This window comes from Heterocephalus glaber, unplaced genomic scaffold (assembly GCF_053883595.1).
Source record: "Heterocephalus glaber isolate CG9 unplaced genomic scaffold, H.glaber_assembly_v1.0 deba00001497, whole genome shotgun sequence".
Taxonomy (NCBI): Eukaryota; Metazoa; Chordata; class Mammalia; order Rodentia; family Bathyergidae; genus Heterocephalus; species Heterocephalus glaber.
In genome coordinates this window covers 5,536,652-5,556,487 of record NW_028258320.1, presented here as the reverse complement: position 1 = coordinate 5,556,487, position 19,836 = coordinate 5,536,652, and the positions used below count along the sequence as shown (strand labels likewise).

At 53.3% G+C, this 19,836-nt stretch overlaps 2 protein-coding genes across 5 annotated transcripts in view; both read right to left on the bottom strand.

The window, feature by feature from the left end:
* Positions 1–6,528, bottom strand: part of Ptk7 (protein tyrosine kinase 7 (inactive)) — a 54,495-nt gene extending 47,967 nt beyond the window's left edge. Inside the window, exon 1 of one of the 3 annotated variants that reach the window (XM_021259782.2) lies at positions 6,239–6,528. In XM_021259782.2, the coding sequence (XP_021115441.1) occupies positions 6,239–6,296 (58 nt within the window). In that variant the 5' untranslated portion in view covers positions 6,297–6,528. Of the gene's footprint in view, positions 1–5,748; positions 5,810–6,238 lie in introns of those variants that run through there. The other 2 variants (XM_013072834.3, XM_021259784.1) reach the window with 2 other exon arrangements.
* A 1,267-nt stretch (positions 6,529–7,795) lies between these two features.
* On the bottom strand, positions 7,796–19,832 carry Klc4 (kinesin light chain 4). Of its 2 annotated transcripts, none has more exons than XM_004846524.4 (16): positions 19,700–19,832; positions 17,960–18,242; positions 16,546–16,776; positions 15,365–15,446; positions 14,526–14,745; positions 13,979–14,066; positions 12,566–12,667; positions 12,210–12,383; positions 11,823–11,922; positions 11,674–11,726; positions 11,455–11,525; positions 11,032–11,140; positions 10,092–10,232; positions 9,318–9,433; positions 8,942–9,005; positions 7,796–8,202 (listed from the first exon to the last, which is right to left on the bottom strand). In XM_004846524.4, the coding sequence occupies exons 2-16, from the start codon at positions 18,215–18,217 to the stop codon at positions 8,152–8,154; spliced, it is 1,860 nt and encodes a 619-aa protein (XP_004846581.1). In that variant the 5' UTR covers positions 18,218–18,242; positions 19,700–19,832; the 3' UTR covers positions 7,796–8,151. The 2 variants fall into 2 exon arrangements, with proteins under 2 accessions (XP_004846581.1, XP_004846580.1); XM_004846523.4 differs by having other exon boundaries at positions 18,861–19,708.
* Positions 19,833–19,836: the final 4 nt, after the last annotated feature.

Genomic DNA, 19,836 nt, shown 5'->3' with positions numbered 1-19,836 from the left:
ATTGGGAGGCGAAGAGTCAGGATGGTCTCTGGGAATGGCCCCAGGATTTGCTGGGGGGGCTGCTCCTGGGGGTCAGAGTCCCCACAAATGAGACCCAGGGATCGGCATCACTTGGTGCTGCATGAAAGGCTAATTAATCGACTCAGGATGGTGAGGCTACACATCAATTGAATTGGGACCAGAATACGGAGAAACAGGCATCCCGGGACTACAGCTGTCTCTTATCTTTCTCTACTGAGTTTGGACATTATGTGACAGTTTTCAGACCCCTTCCAATGGCCACCTTTACGGCACTTGAAGGTGGTAGCCACTGCCTACGTCTACTTAGCAACGCTGGCTCCTTCCTCTCTAATCTGAAGCTCCCCCACTCTCCATGTGCTCCTACATCTCAGACTTACTGTCCCACACGTTCTGGAATATTCTGTGCTACTTAGCACTTTACCAAATGGTGTCTCTCCCTATGCTTCATGTAATTTACATCTCTCCACCTTGTCTCCCTGCTGGCTTGCCCCTCCCAAGACAGCTCCACCCACAGTGGATACCAGGTACTTAGTTGGCATGACCACCTCCAAGCCCTAGTACCCACGATGCCCTCTCCCCCTCCACATCACACAGACAAATCTTCCTTCCAGCTGCTTGTTTGTTCTCAAACTTGAGTGCAGAAGAATCTCCTAAGGTCTTTATAAATAGAATTTCCTTTTGAAATCTAAACTATGTGGCTAGATTGGCTAGTCAAAAAAAAAAAAACTAATCTAATAAAGAACAAGAACATAAAACTGGGTGTGGTACTGCATGCCTGTAAACCCAGCTACTTGGGAGGCTAAGACAGAAGATTCTAAATTCAAGGCAACTTATCGAGAGCCTTTCTCTAAATAAAATAGGGCTGTGGATGTAGCTTAGCAGTACAGATCTTGCCTAGCATGCACAGGGCCCTGGGTTCAATCCTAGTACAGGAGGAAGAAGAGGAAGAAGAAGAGGAGGAGGAAGAGGAGACATTTTCTGGCCCCTCCCCACAATGACTGGCCAGGCAGTCTGCAATAAGGCCCAAGAAACTAAAACTGGAACAGAACTTCTAGTTACCTGCCCTCCTGCTCTACTCTCCACCACACTTTTATTTTTTTTAAGTACTGGGTCCATTCAGGGCCTGGCCTATGCTAGACAAGGGCTCTGCTACTGACCTCCATCCCCAACCCCTTGCCACTCATTTCTGAGAAATACCTACCTATACCTTCCTAACACATGACTCACAATCCCTACCCCAAAACCCAGACGTTTCCAGAAGTTGCCTGCACATGTAAGCCAGACAGGGCTAATGAGGACCCAGCTTTCAACAGGAGCTTGGGCTCTGGGGACACCCAGTAGGTGATGGTCCATCCACCGTGCATCTATTCAAGGGACACCTCCTCATGTCTCCACACACAGGGACATGAGATAAAACCTGGGATCCAGAAGCTAGCACATAGGGGAAGGCTCCCTCCTTGCCTGACACCATCTGTGCAGCCTTACAGGGAGAAAAATGGCCTAAGTGCACAGGAGAAAAGGAAAAGAGGACGGAAAAAGTGACACACTACAGAGGGCTTCCTCAAACCACTGATTAGCCAGCCAGCTCCCTCGTCAGCTCCAGCAAAGGCGCCAGGGGGCTTGCAGGGCCATCACAGAGAACCTGAGACAGGGCTCTAACCCTGGCTTCCCCAACCTCAGAAAAATGACAGGTGGACAGTGGCCGGAGCAGGGACACAGCACAGGGCAGGTGCCAGTCCTGGACAAGCAAGGGCCTGCACCAGCCAGCTCGGCCCAGGCCCGTGACCCCACCTGGGTAAGGCAGAGCAGTGCACTACTGAGGCTAGTTGAGGCACGCAGGCCAAGAACACCTAACCCTGCTTACTGACCCTTTATCCCACCAGGAAAACACCAAAGACTGAGTCCCTGGCCCCCAACGGCTCTTGGCTCGAATATCAAAAGGCTGAACTGGCAAACCTCCATCCCAGATGGGTCTCACACAAGCTGCACTGGCTTCAGCACGAACCCCCTCATAACCAGCTTACACGGTGCTCCGAAGAACAACACAACTGTTGAAGCCCAAGGAAACATGCCTTTCTTTGTTTTGTTGGGTTGTTTTTTGTTTGTTTGTGTTTTTGTTTTGTTTGTTTTTGAGACAGGATCTCCCTACATAGTTTAGGCTGGCCTTTAACTCATTATGTAACCCAGGCTGGCCACAAACTTCCAGCAGTCCTCTTGCCTCCCTCCGCCTCTCAAATACTGGGATCACAGGTGTGCGCCACCGCGCCCAGCTCAACAGCCCTCCCTTTAAAAACCAGAGGATCCCTCCTGAAAAGTTACCCTCCGACCAAATACATGCATTTTCTCCATGGTTTTCCTTATAAAAAGGAGACATATGTTCATCTTGGAAAAGCTTGGGCTCCAAGAGGAACTAAACATCACATTGAATCTCACACATGAATCTCCTGGAGTTACACATTTAGTCCGCAAGTTTCTTAACAAAATCTAATTCAAATTAAACCCAAAGTGAGGTCATTTAAAAATATACATATCACATCAAAAAGTGTTCACATGCAGCACCTGCCTCGCAAGCGCAAGGTCCCAAGTTTGATCCCCAGTACCAAAAAAAAAAAGAAGTGTTCACATGAAATAAGTTATTTAAAGAAAATCTTAAACTGAGCATGCTGGTGCACTCCTATAATCCCACCACTCTGGAGGCTGAGGCAGGAGGATCGCTGTGAGTTCAAGGCCAGCCTGAACTATAAGTAAGACCCTGTCTCAAAAAATAAAATAAAACAAAATAAGTAAATAAAAAAAAAAATCTTCAAATACTGTGCAAGGTCCAGTCCCTGATTGACACTGCTGCCACAGGAAAGCCCTATGCCATGAGTTTCTGCGTAAGGAGAGATGCCCAGACCAGGACCTCCAAAGCTCCGGGTAGTGTGTCCTGGGGACCCTGTTATCAAGCAGGTCACTGTGATTCATGCTCTCAGACTTATTTTGAGTAACAAAATTAGAAAATCGCAGCCCCTAAACAGTTCACTGGAGAAGGAACCTCAACACTAGTTTTTTAGCTGCAACCTTTCAAGGCAAGTCAACTTCACACTCCCTGGTGGCTACCGGGAAGCTCTGCCATATCAAACTTGAGAAAATCCACCATCAAGAACCAACAGCCCAGAAACAGAAGAGGGTCTGAGCCTTGGATTTTGTCCTGATGGAGCAGCCACCAGAAGGCAAACCAGGAGGCCCCAACTCAGGGAATCTGGACAGGGCACATTCCATATGCAGGCAAGGTGTGGTGGCACACACGCCTGTAATCCCAGCATCTGGAAGCTAAGGCAGAAGGATCAAGAGTTCAAAGGCAGCCTGGGCAACTAGTGAGCTCAAGGCCAGAGTGGCTACAGAGCAAGACCCTGCCTCAAGAGACAAACAAACAAAAGACTCCATATACCTAAGACACAAAGGGGAGGTTTAACTTTCCCCAAAAGGTTCATGCCATTTTTGTTCTCAACCTAGACTATGACCCATCATATACAAGGTATTGTACTGATTTCTCTAGGGAAAAGCCTTCAGTAAGTCCAAGCCCATCTGCAGGAAAATATGGAAGATGTCCTAAGAATGACAGTCCAGAAGCCCTACAGGTGCCCACTTTGTGGCAGGAGAAAAGAGGACAGCTTCAGGGGTGGACAAAAGAGAGAGAGGGGAGGCTCAGAGCCTAGGGTATATCCCCAGGGACACCCAGCAGGGCACCAAGAAGTTAGCACCTTTCAGGGGAAACAAACCAGGAAGGTCAACATGTGCCCAGGCCACAGGGCCTGCCGATGAGTTCAGGATGCCTTTGCCAAGTATTTTATCTCCAAGCCTGAAGTCCACCACCCACTGCAGCGTGGAATAGCCAGGCTGCCTGTATGCTCCGGAAGTCATGTGGGTATCATCCCTGCCCACCACCAATAAAAGCAAGCCCCCTACCTGAATTACAGCCTGCTGAGCTTAGGAAAATCGGGACAGCACATCCCAGAATGTGACAACCTAACTTCCCCAAAGAAACAAAAGCCTGAAGGTCAGAACCCAGGGAGAGGGATGGGAACAGGGATGTGTAGCGACCACAGCTAACCATGCTGGGTTGGCATTGAGAATCCCAGGTTTCCGGGCCGGGGATTCAGCTCAGTGGTTCCACTGCCTGCCTCGCAAGTGCAAGGTCCTGAGTTCGATCCCCAGTACCAAAAAGAATCCCAGGTTTCAAACATCAAGCCTTTTCCTCCTCCACATGACCGTATTTATCACAGCAGGGATCTCAAAGTTTGGAAAGTAACTCAGCCATTTACAGTATAATTACCCAAACTTCAAAATGGTCCAATCCACAAACCTGGCCAGTCTAGGTCCCTAAGTCCCTAACTCCAGCCTTACTAACAGCGAGATTTAACTACAACTCCAGTTAGTCAGAGGTTAAACAATGAGATGGAAAAAATCTAGACTGATTCATTAAAAAATCGTAGCCCCCTAAAGTCATGCATGTGGGGTGGGCAGAGACCTGGGCTTTCACTGCAAGACAGCAGGCGCCTCAGCCTCGTCTGAAACTGTTTACAGCACACGGACACACCAAAGCACATTTGGTGGGACTGATTTAACGCTCTCATTAAAATGTTCCTTTGTTGAGCACAAGACAACCCCTGCCCCCAGAAGAGATTCCAAGCCCTCAGCCTGCCTGACTTTCCCCTCACAATCCACCAGCACCCATCCCCGGATTAACATCGATTAACCTCACAGGCATCTTCTCATGGAAGGAATTTGGCATCTGTTGAACAAGACTTCACCAGAATCTCCGCTAAATTGCAGAACTCCAAACAGCAGCAGCCAAGCAGCCCTATCTATAGGGCTGAGCAGAACCACACAGTAGAACCCACCCAGGCAACCCAGAAGGCCCATGTGCTCTGCTGCTCAACCATATGGCAGATCTGAGCCCCGATTCTGGCTGTGAAAAAAAAAACAAAAAAAAACTTCCATGCTTCCTCTGGGAGCAGATGTGGATTGTGCCATGAGCAATAAGCACCACACACATCTCAAGAAACACAGGGCCACTCCAGAAACACCTCCTGCAAATGCTGGAGTTTCTTTCCAAATTAACATTCGCTTCTCCTTTCTGACTAGGGGCTAGGAGACGTTCCACCAGCCCCATAGCCCCTCAACAGCTGGCAGGGCAGGAAGAAGTCAGCAAAACGGTTCCCTAGTCCTCCCCTCTTCAAAGGACACTGCCACTCTTTTGGGGGGGGGGGGGTACCAGGGATCGAACTTGGGACCTTGCGCTTTCGAGGTAGGCGCCGGAACCACTGAGCTAAATCCCCGGCCAACACTGCCACTCTTCAAAGGACAGGTCCCCGGGGTAGAGGTCCCCAAGACAGGGTTGCTTCAAGGACCCCCACTGAACACTTCTTCCTAACTTGAAAAGTGAGGGGCAGGACTTCCAGTCTAGGCTTTGGGGAGCTTGACGATTTCTTACAAACCACTTCACCCCTCCCTGGTGACTCTCAGGTGTGACTGAACCCGGATTAAAAAAAAAAAAGCTGGGGGACAAGGGTGGGTGAGGGTGTCCTGTCTGCCCCAGATGAGAACCACACCCTGGTCGAGACCCCGAAACCCCACAGAGCGCCTGGAAGAGCCCTTCTCCTCTTTCTGACCGAGGAAGGTAGGTTTCCTGTCCTCTCCGACACAGAGTGGAAATCCAGGAAGGCTCAGGAACCCCGTCCGCACCTTGGCAGGCCGGCCATGCCCGATTTTGGCAGCGGCCCTTCCACATTAGTCACCACGACAGCCTGGGACCTCCGCTCCCCAGATTCCACTCCTGGCATCGACAGGGCTCACGGCTCGAGCAGATTCTTATTCTTCCGTCCTCCGCCCTCACTGGCGGGGCCATCTGGGGTCTCAGCTTTGACCAGGACCCCGCGGGAGGGGACCCGGGCGCGGCCCCTCACCTGGATTGAGCCTGCGTGGCACCCCGTGCCCCCGCCGCGGCCACCCAACCGCACCCGGCAGAGGGGGTCCCTTCTCCCCTCAAAGAAACTCCCCAGCAGGGCCCGAAGCCCGCGACTCCAGTGGCTCCGAGCAAACTGCCGGGCCGGGCCAACTCTGGAGCTGGCGACGCGCGCCCCGGGGACCCTACCGAGTGCAGGCACCCTGCCGCCCCCACGCCCAGCGCCTTCTCTAGGACTCCGCGCGCCCCAGCTGGCTCCCCGAGACTCACCGCCCAGCACCAGGAGCAACAGGACACCGAGCAGGGGCAGCCCGGCCGCAGGTCCCATCGCGGCGGTTGGGCACGGCGGGGGCGCACGGCTGGCGCGCGCGCTGTGCGCTCCGTGGCGGCCCCGATGGCTGTGCACGGCCGTACGGAGCCAAAGCGTCCAGAGCTGGAGCCGGAGCGAGAGGCGAGCGGGAGCCGGAGCCGGAGCCGGAGCCGGAGCCGGAGCAGGAACCGCGCGCGCCCGGCACCTCAGAGCCCTCGCGCGCCGCCGCGGCCGCCAACGCCAGGCCCCGCCCCCGACGCCCCCTCCCCGCCGCTGCCGCACGGCGCCCCGCCTTCCGACGCCCCCTGCCCGGCGTGGCGGGGAGGAGCTCGCGGCCGAGGGAGGGGTCTGGAGCGGGACTGGGATCAAGGGAATCGGACCGGGAGCGGAGGGACCTGAACGAGGTGGGGGCGTGCGCCCTGTACACCCATCGCTTCGTCTGCAACCAGTAACTTTTGGGGTTCCAGGGCCCCTCGGGTACGTGGTCAGTTCTGGTCCTGTCTGGAGACTGTGACCCACGGCTTCACCAGAATTCTCCAAGTGGGGAGAAGGAACTCAAAATCCTGAGGGAGACCTAGCCCCAGGGTGTCTTTGGTATCCCCAAATAGAGTCACCTGGAGCTACTGTGGGGCCCCAGGACGGATGGAGCGATGAAGAGGAGGGCATGGCTGGAGTCTGGCTTGGTTCGGGACCAATCTGAAGCCAAAGGTAGAAACCTACAGGGCTCGGAACACCAAGCCAAAGGCTTCTTAACAGGCAAATTCAGCCCAAGTCCGTCTCCAGGCGTCTGGGGCATCGCAGGGCAAGGCCAAGTCTCCAGCTGCGGGAGGCCCAGCACAGCCCCGGTTCCAGGCACCCTCCACCCCCAGCGCCACCACCCCCACATTCTTTCTTTGTTGTGAAAGCAGCAAGGGGTGTAGGAGGCGGGTCAGGAGGAGTCAAGCCTTGAAGATGGGCCCCAGCTGCTGCTCAGGCCTCTGGGACACACGGAGGGGATGGATAGGGCCTTGTCCCCCCTCCAGCCCAGAAGGGCCCCCAGGCCTGGTAGACCTCCCTCCCCTAGCAGCTGGGGGAGGAGGGGCAGCCACAGAGGGCCTCACAGGCAGAAGTGGCGCCAGGACTCCAGGGTCCTGCCACATGGCCACCACATGTCCCTGACAACCCAGCCCACAGCACCTTCCCTCTGGGATGTGGGCCTCCTTCCCCATCCCCCAGAAGCCTCCTCCAGGCCCCACTGGGGAGGAAACGGAGTAATGGAGAGAGCCAGGAACTAGCACCCCGCCTATTACCCCATCATCACAGACGCTCACCCTTATTTTTTTTGTTATTTTTATTTTTATTTTTTTTTGAGACAGTGTCTCACCATGTAGTTCAGGCTCGTCTTGAACTCACAACAATCCTCCTGCCTCAAACCTCCAGAGTGCTGGGATTACAGGAGTGTGCCACCGAGCCCAGCACCCCTCACCATTTTGGGAAGGCTGTGGCACAACCCTCTCAAATCAGGACTCAGCAGCAGAAAGGTTACCTGATTCTTTTATTTAAGAAATGTGAAATACGTGACCTGAAGTGAGACAGCCCAGGGGAGGAGGAGGCCAGGGGCAGGGTATAAGGAGGCCAAAATGAGGTGGCATGGCTGGCCACAAACCCTCCTGCAGCAAGGCCAGTAGCAGCCTCTTCTTGTCTGAGCGAGCTACTATAGGACCCCAGAGTGGGGTGTCCTGAGGGTCCTTCCTAAGGGGGTTCCTGAGGAGGGGCCAAGACCCTGCAGGCAGCAGCAGGCTTTGAGTTACTGTCCCACCCTGGGGTGAGCAGTCCGAGCAGTGGGAATGCTGTGGGGCTGTGAGGGACTGGAAGCCCTGGACAGGGACGGACGTCAGCTACTTGAAGAGAGGTCCATGGTGCTGGCACTGAGGCCCCGGGACACCTGAAAGAGATGCCACCACCTTATCACACAAGGCCCTCAGCCTCCTGAAGTCCACCCACCCCAGACCCCACCTGTCTCCAGAGCCAGGATTGTTCCTACAGCCTTAACCCCAAACTTGGGCCCTGGTCAGCCCCTCCTAGGGTTTCCAGAAGGCCGCAACTTGGTGGAGGAGAAACTAGCAGAAGAGGCACACGGATACTGGCATATACTCTCAATGACAAGTGGTCATTTGCCACTAAAGTGCCATCACTGTTTTCTCCAGTGAGGATTATTTAATATTTTTTCTTTTTTTCCCTTTTCATTGACTACTAAGTTCCCAAGGGAAGAAGTATAGTGGCTGCAGGAGAAAGAACAATTAGTATCTCCAAATTGTTCTTGAATTCTATTTTTTTTGGGGGGGTGGGCGGTGTTTGAGACAGGGTCGCACTGTATCATCCAGGCTGGCCTCGACCTCATGGTGACCCTCCTGCCTCAGCCTCCCACATGCTGAGATTATGGGCATGTGCCACCACACCTGGCTATTCTTGAATTATTCATACTTCCAAAGTACCAGTTCAGGGAACATCAATTCCTGTTTTTCTCCTGATTCAACTTCCTTGCTATTACTGTGTCTCGCCTGAAGCTGTCCCTTGGTGGTCCCCCCCACCCACCCAGCAGTGGTCTGTCTGGTTCATCCTCACCGCTGCCACTAGGTCCCTCCCTCTTCCCTGACTCCCATGGGCTGGGCTCAGGCTCTCACCTGGAGGGGCGCAGTGCTGGGTTGGTTCAGGTAGTTCAAGGAGGCCGCCCGCTTCATGTTGCTGCTACAACAGAGAAGGGAGAACTGAGGACCCCTCTTTCTCCCAAGTGGTCCTTGCACTGTGGGCCCTTGGGTGCTGCTACACAGGGTCAGATCACTGCCTCCCCACTTCCCCTGGCACCCACACACTCTTATCTGGATCAGGGACCAGCATCTCCCAATGGGATGGGCCCTTTATCCCCACCCGGGCTGTTGTTCTGCCCAGGCTCTCTCCATAACCAGCCCACTGGCCTCTCCCATGCATCTCTCCCGAGTTTTGGGCCAGAGTCGGGTATCCTGAGGGTCCTTCCTAAGAGGGGTTCAACCCACTGTGTACCTGGAGGCCCGAGGTTCATTCCCCTGCAACTTCCGCACCAGGAGCTCGCTGCTTCTGCGGAGCACATCTCGGATCTTGCCCAGAGAGCCGCTCCTCTGCAGGGTCCCACTGCCATCCTGGCAGACAAGGATGGGGAACAGAAGCTAAACACATCATGCACAGACTGCTTCTGAACCTATTCCTGCCATTTATTCTGCACTTCCCCCACCACCAGTGATTGAAAATAAGAGCCCTTCAGTGGTGCATGCCTGCAATCCCAGCTACTCAGGTGGCTGAGGCAGGAGGATCAAGTTTGAGGCCCTCTCTCAAAATTAAAAAAAGGGGGCGGGAGCTTGGGATGTATAGAGGTCAGTATAAGGTCCTGGGTTCAATCCTTAGTACAGGAAAAACACACATATACACACACACAGATTCCCATGTGGGGGTGAACACCTGTAATCCCAGCACTCAGAAAGCTGAGGCAGAAGATCACCGTGAGATCAGCAGTGTGGGCTACATAGTGAGTTCAAAGCCAACCTGGACTATAATAGCGACACTCTATCTCTAAAAACAAACAACCCCCTCCCCCCCAAAAAAACAAGGAAGAAAGAAAAGATAAGGAAAAGAGAAGAATAGCCCTGGCAAAAGCTGGCTCCTAGAAACAGACCAGAAGGGACAAGCTGATTGGATGGGGACAAGGGCCCCCTGCGCCACATATGTCCTAAGGGGTGGGCTCCACACTATCCACCACCAGCAGAAACAGTAGGAGAGACCAGGACATGGGGCCACACTTACCCCTGACCACTCCACAGCCACAGAAGCCTCTTCACCTCCCTCAAATTTCACGCTGTCCCCAGCACCCTCCTGGGAAGTCCTCCTGCTGTCACCCTCCCCAAGCAACTCTGCCACCTTGGTCTGGCTGATAGGGTCAGTGCCCTGGAAGGAAAAGGAAGAAGCTGGGAATTCTCCCTAACTCCAAGGGATGGGGCTTCTTCCCCTTTTTCTCCTTTGGCCACTGCAAGGAAAACATCTTCCCTCTTGTGATATCCAACCCACAGGACGGGCGCTGTGCCTCTACCACCACCACCGGGGATTGAACTCAAGACCTTGTGCTTTCGAGACAGGCACCATGCCACTGAGCTAAATCCCAGCCCATCGCCTAGGGATGCATGCATATCTCTAACCACGGTCCACACAGAATTGACTTCATGACCTGATTCATGCAAGGGTCGAGACCCACCATTTGTGAACCTGGCTTAGGGCTCACCTCTACCTCAGCCCCTGCTCCCACACCACCCATGTCCCCATGTCCCTCCATGGAAAGTGAAGGTTTCCCTCCAGACTCCTGTTTACAGAGGGGATTTTTTTTTTTTTTGTACTGGGGATGGAACTCGGGTCCTTGCGCTTGCACAGCAGGCAGCAAAATCACTGAGCTAAATCCCCAGCCCACACCTTTTTTTTTTTTTTTTTTTTGGGTACCGGGGATCAAGCTCCGGACCTTGCGGTTGTGAGGCAGGCGTCGGAACCACTACAGAGGGGATCTTGAAGCTGGTGTCCTAACCCCAAAGGGTAAGTTGGAGGCAGGTGCACACTTACAGCAACCACAGCACCAGGCTGCCTCACCTTCCCCTCCTTCCTCATCAGCTTCTCCTCCAACCTTGGGAAACTCACAAGGATCCTCAGTAGTCCTGTCCCCAGGGTCCTTCCTGCACCTCCTTCCCCTAGGGCCTCTAACCTGCTTCCGGGAACGAAGGGCACACTCTTCCAGGGTCTCAGCTGCCTCCAGCTTTCCCTGGCGCCTGTACAAAGCTCCAAGGTTCCTCAGAGTGGTGTTCACTGTGGGGCTGCCACGATGAGATCAGGGAAGGGAGAATGGATTCAGAGAAGGAAACAGGAAAGAGAGGGAAGATGGGTGTGGTGGTGCACACCTATAATCCCAGCACTTGGGAGGCTGAGGTAGATTGATCCCAACAAATTGGAGATCAGCCTGGGGTAAATAGTGGGTTCAAGCCCAGCCTGAACTACACAGGGAGACCATGTCTCAAAAAACAAACAAAAAAAGGAAAGCAAACAGGAGAGGGAGCAGGGTGAGGCCCAGGTAGGTCAAGGGGAGTTTGGATCAAGGCCTGGATGAGGGCTTTCCAGGCAGGGAGCTCACCTGCTCACTTTGCAGGCCTTGTACCAGCCTCCATACTCGGCATAGGGTGTGCCGCCCTCTCGGTGCCGGCTCTGTATGGAGGGGGAGCCCAAGGTAAGTGGACAGAGGTGCTGGGGGTGGGCTGGGGGTCCCTTGCATCAGGACTGGGTGGGAAGGTGAGTGCTGGGCTACGGCAGGGAGCACAACAGAGGTTGTGCTTGCCTTGGGGCCCCCACTTACTCTGCTCATTTCCTCTCGCTCCTCCGCGTGCATCCAGATGGGCTTATGGTCATCTGGGGACAAGATGTAGGGTGGGAAGCTGCTTGGTATGGGGGATCCAGGACCCAGTCCCCCAGGGCCGGCTCCCTAGGAAGTCCTCCCACACTCACCATCCACAGACCCAAATTCCTGCACGTGGGCTCGGGTCAGGATGTCCTTGTACAGGGTCTCCGCCTCAGTGTACTTGCCCTGTTTCAGGTAACAGGAAGCCTACAGACACACCACGGGATGGAAGGGCCAAGTCTTAGCCAGACGCAGGGAGTTCCAATTGCCAGGACTCTGCTCACACATCTCTTTCCAGCTGCAAGGTCCTTCCCACCCAACTCCTAGGATTCTATGGAACTTCCCCTGCTAGACAGGGATACCTCATCCCAAAGCAACCCAGAGACAGGTGCCAAGATGATGAATGGAGTGGACCAAATCTGGTCCATCAGGTGGCCCACCCCAGGGCCCAGGTGGCCTTTCCCCTTTTCATCTCTTGCCCCTTCTTCCCTTACCAGGTTGTTCTTGGTCCGAGCTACATTCGGGTTGTCTGGCCCCAGCTGCCCCTCGTAGATGGCCAGTGCCCGCTGGTAATAGCGTTCTACCGCCTCATACTTGCCCTGGTTTTGGCACAATAGGGCCAAGTTGTTCAGCTGCTTTGCCACATCTGGATGGTCAGTGCCCAGGACCTGAGGAGCAAAAGGAACAGATAAGCAGGTGTGATTATGTGCATGCCATGTGAAGCATAAGTACTGGAACCAGGCAGGGATGAGGAGTCTGAGAGAACACATCCAGGGGCAAGTGCAAGCCAGGAATGAGGCGTGGTGGGGGAATCCCAGGAACTGGGAAGAGAGGGAGAGGGAACAGCTACCTTCTCTCGAATCTCCAGTGCTCGCTGGCACAGTGGCTCTGCCTCCTTGTATTTGCCCCTTTTGCCATACAGCACAGCCAGATTGTTGAGTGTGGCAGCCACCTACAGAGGGAGGGAGGCCTGTCCCCATCAGACACTGGTGCTTCAAGGGACAGTGGAGAATCCTAAGGTTTCCCACCCTGCACATCCTGAGGCTTGGACTCGGGTACCCTAACCAGAGGCTGGAGGTGGGGAAGCCTGTGAGGGTGGTGTTGTCCTCTGGGGGGTTTTTAGAAACTTCAAAAGGTTTGTTGTCATAAAGATCGAGGGTATAGTTGCTGCCAGGGAGGCAAACGCTACAGATGTGCTGGATGTATGGAATAGCTCACCCCTGCCAACTTCAGGATGTTCTGCTGACATTCAGATACCTAAGCTTTGCTGCTTGGTAGAGGATCGAGGTAGGTGCTACGTATCCTGGGATACAGTTTCGCTCCCTAGCACATGTCCTTTTCCAGGGAATGATGTTCATACAGGAAGCTCATTTTCAAAAGATCTTATTTATCTTGCCATACCATTCTTACTTAAGGTTCTCTTTTTGTCTTATATACAAATGAACCTGGTCTGTGACTACTTACTGGAGTTTAATGGGGTGTGTACCCAAATCGCTCCTTCATTGATCTAGACTATTTATGTAGGTGGCTTACTGGGCTTACTTCTTCTAAATCCAGAGTGACTTATTGTATATCAGACTACTTTGTTCTGTCTTCTAGGATTCAATATACTCAATATAGCTACTACTGTTATTTTTATATTATTATTTTTGATTGTATGTTATGAATGATTTTCATGTTTTTCCTTTATATTAATAAGAGCATAATATTAACATTTTTGGGCCAGGGATTTAGCTTAGTGGTTCTGACACCTGCCTCACTAGCGCAAAGTCCCAAGTTCAATCCCCGGTACCAAAAAAAAAAAAAAAAAGAATATTAACATTTTTTTGCAATCAGATATGTAGATAGAATATATTTCCTATGAGTTAAATTATAGTAAAATATTGATTTGAAAAAGTCATTAATGCACCGCTTGCCTCGCAAGCGCAAGGACCCGAGTTCAATCCCTGGTACAAAAAATAAAGTCATTAAGTCTCAGAGAATTGAGACCCATTGGGCTCACTGGACATCAGCCCTCAGTGAGTTCTAAGCTGGGCACAGTGATGCACACCTCTAATTCCAGCACTCAGGAGACTCAAGCAGGAAGATCACAAAGTCAAGGCCATTCTGGACTACACAGTAAGACCTTATCCCCCCAAAAAAGAAAGGTGTTCTCATCTCTCCTTCCTAAGTACCCCTAGTGAGGGGACTGAGGGTAGTAGATGGAATTGCTAAGAGGGGCCAAGAGAGCTATGTGGGCATGGGGAGAGCCAGGAATACTGACAGCAGGGTGGTCCCGGCCCAGCGTGCTCTCCCGGATGCTGAGGGCGTCATTCAGCAGGTGGGCAGCTTCCTTGTACTTATTTTGGTCCCTGGAAAAGAACAAAAGTGACAGAAGTTACCCTGAACTCTGTGCCCACCTTGTCTCCTTCTCTCTCTCCTGTTGGGAGGACTGAGGTTCATTTAGAGATTGGACTCCCGCTGGAGACCAGAAGCCTCTGTGGGCAGCTAGAGGGCGTTGTGGACACTTGGCCAGCAGGCTGTGGAGGGATGCACTCCCAAGAGGAAGCCGCGAGTGAGTGGAGGGAAACAGGAAACAGAAGCTGAAGGACAGAGACGCTCTCCAGAAGAGAGGAAAAGCAGAGAGCCTACAAGGTGGGCATACTCTGGGGCCAAGGCCTTGTGTATGGAAAAAAGGAGCATGTGGTACATGAGCAGGCACCCTAGTGGGGTGGATCTGGGGGCGAGAACCTAGTACAGAGGGGCACAGGAGCCAGAGGGATCCACAGTGGGAACAGAGGTCCTCTGCCAATGGAGAGTGCAGTGCTCACCGATACACCAAAGCCAAGATGTTGAGCATGGTGGCGACGTCAGGGTGGCCACGGCCAGATGTGCGCTCCAGGTCCTCAAGTGCCTGCTTGCAGAGCGGCACAGCCACCTCGTAGCGCCCCTGGGCTGCGTACTGGATCACAAGGTTGTGCAGGGTCCGAAGCCTTGCGGGGATCTCGTAGCCACCCTGCTGGGCTGCTGCAACACCCTGGCCCCTGGACACTAAGGCAGCCCGGAGAGGGGACAAGAAGCAGCCTTAGGGGACTCCTCCTCTCCCCATCGCCACCTGCCCTTCCCATAGCCTTCTCCAAATCTAGCTGACATCCCTACCAAGCTCTCGAAGCACCTCCTCCACTCCAATCCTTTTTTGTTGTTGCTGTTGTTGTGTGTTTTTGTGGGGTTTATTTTTTATTTTTCATTTTTTATTTATTTTTTAACAGGGGATCGAACTCAGGACCTTGCACTTGCAAGGCAGGCGCCGGAACCACTGAGCTAAATCCCCAGCCCTATGGGGTTTATTGAGACAGGATCTGGCTTTGTAGCTCAGGCTCATGTTGAACTCACTATGTAACCCAGGCTGGCCTCAAAACTCATGTCAAACCTTCTGCCTCAGCCTCCCAAGTGCTGGGATTACAGGCATGCACCACCACGTTCATCACGATCTGTATCATTTTCATCTGTTTTTCCAGGACCTGACACATATTAAGTGTTTAATAAATGTTGAGGAGGAAGGGGGAGGCAGAAGGAATCAAAGCAGGAGCCTGGCTCCTTCCCCATCTCCACAGGAAGTGGACAGTGAACTACATGATAAGACCTCCCTCCATCCCCAAGGCAGACTCACAGCCATTACTGGGGTCCTCCTCCTCCTCATTCGGGAAGAGGTCATCCAGGGAGTCCTTGGTGGCATCACCTTCCTTGTCCTCCTAGAAGGGAAGGACCAGGATGCCAGGCCCCACTGGGCTCTTCAGACAGATGGGAAATGACACTTTTCCTGCCTCTGCCCCTGGGAAAGGCCATATCTGGCTCAGCCAAGCTCAGGCCTCTCGTTTGTAAAAGCCAGAGAAACTGGGGCAGGATCTTAGGACTGTCCTTTCCTTCACTCCCAAAATGTTCCCTTTCTTACCACCCTTGCTGTCCAGCCTCTCCCTCCCTCTGGCTCAACTCCTGCAATTACAGCCCCGTGTTGATCCCTGTGTGTTTTCGCTGATTATATGTCTGACCTGTCTGTCCTGAGGGAGAGAGCGTGTCTGAACTTCCTGACACGTACCCAAAGTGTCCAACTCAGCCTAATGCCCATCATTGGCCCCTGCCTGCTCTGGACTCGGTATCCAGCCTTTTCTGTCTATCCCATTCCATGCTGGAAAAATGCGCTTTTCCCAGTAGGAATGTGGCCTCATATAAAGCTCTCCAACCTCCTACCAGCTTCACTGCCATGTGCCACGCAAATCACTTCCTCACTCTCCCTGGCCCGGACCTGCTGTGCAGCCTGGGAAACGCCTCTTTGCCCTCAAAATCCATCAACTCCGATTGCAGGGACTACAGGCATGCACCACGCCTGGCTACTCTCATGGTCCTTTACATCTCCTGTACACAGTTTCACTGCACAAGGCACACAGAGACATACATCATAAATGGCTGCTCAATGACCCCTGAACTTCACCTACTTTGAGAGCAAATGTCAAGAAGGTCTCATTCAACTTGGGCTATCCTTTATCTGACTGGAGGACTCAGGATTTGGGATTGGAGTGAACAGTGCTTGTCTCTTCCCACTCACAAACCTATGACCACTAGAAAAAGCACGGGTTTCCCATTCACCAGGGCAGTACACAGTGCCTGGCACACATTAAATGTTGGCTGAATGAGTGAAGACTGCTTCCTCCCTTCCTGTCACCTGGAGTTGGTGTCAGGACTGGGAAAGGAACTCTCCCAGGTGGGGTTGGCTGGGCACTGTTGCCAGCTCCTCAGGATGAGGGGCAAGTGCCCCCAATCATGGGCCCAGCTGTCAGGCCTGCGCCTGCTCACCGTGCCATGTCCATCCTCGTCGTACTGCCGCAGCTGTCCCAGGAACTCCAGGTGCTTCTTTTCCTCCTCCAGCTGGGCCACGGCCTGTTCGCTGCGCTGCAAACGCTGCTGCGTGCCCGCCAACTCATCCCGGAGCCACTGGTTCTCCTGGCACAGCCGCCGCACCTGAGCCCGCAGCTTCTGTTTCTCTGACTCCACTGTGCTCAGGTGGCTGGCAAGGGCCAGCATCACCTAGATAGGCACAGCCTGTGAGCTCAGAGCTCCGGATGGAGTGTTCAGGGACAAGCAGATGGGAAGCCTCCTAGGAGGGGGCCAGTCTGACAGAGCACAGAGGAGCCAGTGGGCAGGAGTGCAGAGCAGCTCTCCCCTCCAAATATACCCTGAATCCAATTTCTCTCCATCCTGTTGCCATTAGCCTAGGTTAGTCCACCAATTCCCACCTGAATAACCATAATAGCCTCCCAGATGGCCTCCCTGTTCTTCCCAAATTCCCCTAGAGTCTACTCTCAGCTTGGCAGCCAGATGACAGTAAGAGACCACATCGCTCATCAAAACATTCCAACTGGGGCCGGGGATTTAGCTCAGTGGTTTCGCTGCCTGCTGCGCAAGCGCAAGGACCTGAGTTCAATCCCGATACCAACAACAACAACAAAAAAAATTCCAACTGTTTCTATCTCTCTCAAAGAAAAGCGAAGTCCCTCTGATGGCCTACAAGTTCCATATCATCTGTCCCCTCTCCCAACTCCACTATTCCTCAGACTTGATTTTCTCCTGTGTTCTCCCTCATCCACTCTACTGCAGCTGCACCGGTCCCTTGCTGTCCAGGCTCCAAGTCAGGTCTTTGCACTTGCTGTTCTCCCTCTCTGCTCAGACACGGTTTCCCTACTTACTGCATGAATCATTCTCTCACCTTCAAACATTGCTCAAACATCACCTTTTCAGTGCTCTTCCCTGTTTTATTTATTTATTTTTGGTATTGGGGATGGAAGCATGGTCTCATGTTTACCACTAAGCTACAACCCCAGCCCTTTTTATTTTTTATCCTGAGACATTAGTCTTACTAAGTTGTGCAGGCAGGCCTCAAACTTATGATCTTCCTGCTTCACCTTCCCAGGTAGCTGGGATTATAGGTGTGCAGCTATCACTCTGGCATGCTGAGTCATTTACTTATTTGTGTACTGTGCGTCTCTCCCAGCTAGAATATCAGCCCTGGGGTGGCAAAGATTTTCATTACTGTATTTGCTGATGTTTTCCCAGTACCCAGGGGAGTTCCTGGCACATAATAGAGACTTAATAGGCATTTACTGAATGCAAGCATATAGGACAAGGTGATTCCCAACAACCTTGAACCTCCAATCAAGAAAGCTGCTCCTCCATGTACTCTGGACCATCTGGAACTGCCCTCCTCTCTCACCTGGGCCTCACTCAGCCCCAGCTCAATGTTTTCCATAGAACGGCGCAGCTGGCGGGCCTTCTCATGCACCAGCCCTTCCTCGTGGCCTCCCTGCTGCAGACACTCAATGGTGTGGGACAGGCTTTGCAGCACGGCCTGGTGCTCACTGTGTAGGGCCTCCAGCCCTTGGCTCACCAGCCGGGTGCTCCCCAAGATCTCCTCTTGGCTGAGCCGGTGACCTGCGGGCTCATCCCGTTGCCCCAGCACCAGGCCCGACATCTTGGATGGGGGAACCTCGCCAGGGCTGGGGAAAAACAACAAGAGTTCAACTTGAGTAAAGATGAGCCAGAGAGGCTGAGCATCTTGGTTTGAGGAGATCCAGGTGAAGGGACAAAATTATGGGTGACCCTGTGGCTCAGTGAGACAGAGAGACAGACAGACAGAGAAGTAGGGAGGGAGGCTATAAACCAAATGCAAAGCTAAGATGAAGGAGAGGAACTGACTTGAAGGAGGAAAGTCCATTGAAGGAGCAAAGGTGCTAGCAGAGGGATTGAGGACTTAGCAACAAAACAGACAGGAAGGGGAGAATTTGGGTGAGGGAAAGGAAGCAGGGGGTCAGAGCACTACAGAGCTTATACAGAAATTTTGGGAGAGCTGCAAAGGGAACAGGGTTAAAGTAGACAGGAGATATCCACAAAATAAAAGAATAGGTTTCAAAGTTAAATCAGGGAAGAGAGGGAAAAGAAGAAAACAGGAGCCTTCCTCACAGTACCCAGAGGAAGAGAGTTCCAGAAGGTTCAAGGTCTTCACCCTATGTCCTCTTCCCCATAACCTTCAGGACATACTTCCCAGCCCCTAGGACTCCAGCTGCCTTCCCACTTCCTCAAAAGGGCCTAGCTCCTCTCCTTTGGAGTCCTCTTACCTGTGTGCAGAGCAGAGCCCTTGGCTACAGCACTCAGGCCCAGCCGGGAGGAAACTCTACTCCGCAGCCAGCCAGGGATTCGGGAGGATCTGTTCTGCCCAAAGTCCAGAAGTCCGGCAGTCCCACCCCTTCTCTCGCCACTTCAGCCACCCAGAAGACCTGGCACAGAGCCCCACCCAGGACAAACACCCTCCTTCCTGCCTACAGGTCCTCAAAGACGACCAATGTCCCTCCTCCTTCCCCACCCAAGGCCTGGGGGATCTACTTTCTCCCAAGAAGAAAGACACAGATTTAATCAGAGACCTGCGGGCCAGGGGCGTGTCTGAGACAGGGTGAGGAGGAAGACCCCGTCACTCCTCGCCCAGTTACCTCCATGGCTTTGTCTGTCACTATCGCTTATAACATGCTCTGAAAGGAATCACCTCCCAGGGGTCTCTTGATCCCGGGAAGAATAGAACTGCTGAGCGCCTCGGTCCTAGGGACGCGGGCAGCAGGTCTCCTGCATTTGGGCTGCGGACCTGCCCTAGGGCCCAGGGTGGGGCCAGGGTGACACAAAAGGGGGCCTAAGGGACCGAGTGAGGGTGGAGGGCCGAGGTCTGTCTCGCTGGCCAGAACCAGACCCCCCGAGGTCAACACCACTCCGCGTGCAGGGGGCGGGGCGGGCCGTCTGTCTGTCCGTCTGGACGTCGGGGGGCGGGGAAGAATCGCGGGGGGTGGAGTTTTGAATCGGGGTTTCGTGAGGTTCGATGGAGACAGGGCTTGTTCATATATCTGGGAGTGCAGGAATAAGAGATTGCCAAGATTATTCCTCGGCCCCAGAGGTACCCTCAAAGACTCACCTGCAGTCTGTTGGTCTGGCTGCCGCCTTTGCCGGTACTGCCCCTTTAAATCCAACATGGCTGCCGCTGGAGGCAATTGTTTTGACGGCTCTCAGGGGCGGGACAGGTTCCTCTGTCACGAGACCTCAGAGTCGCGC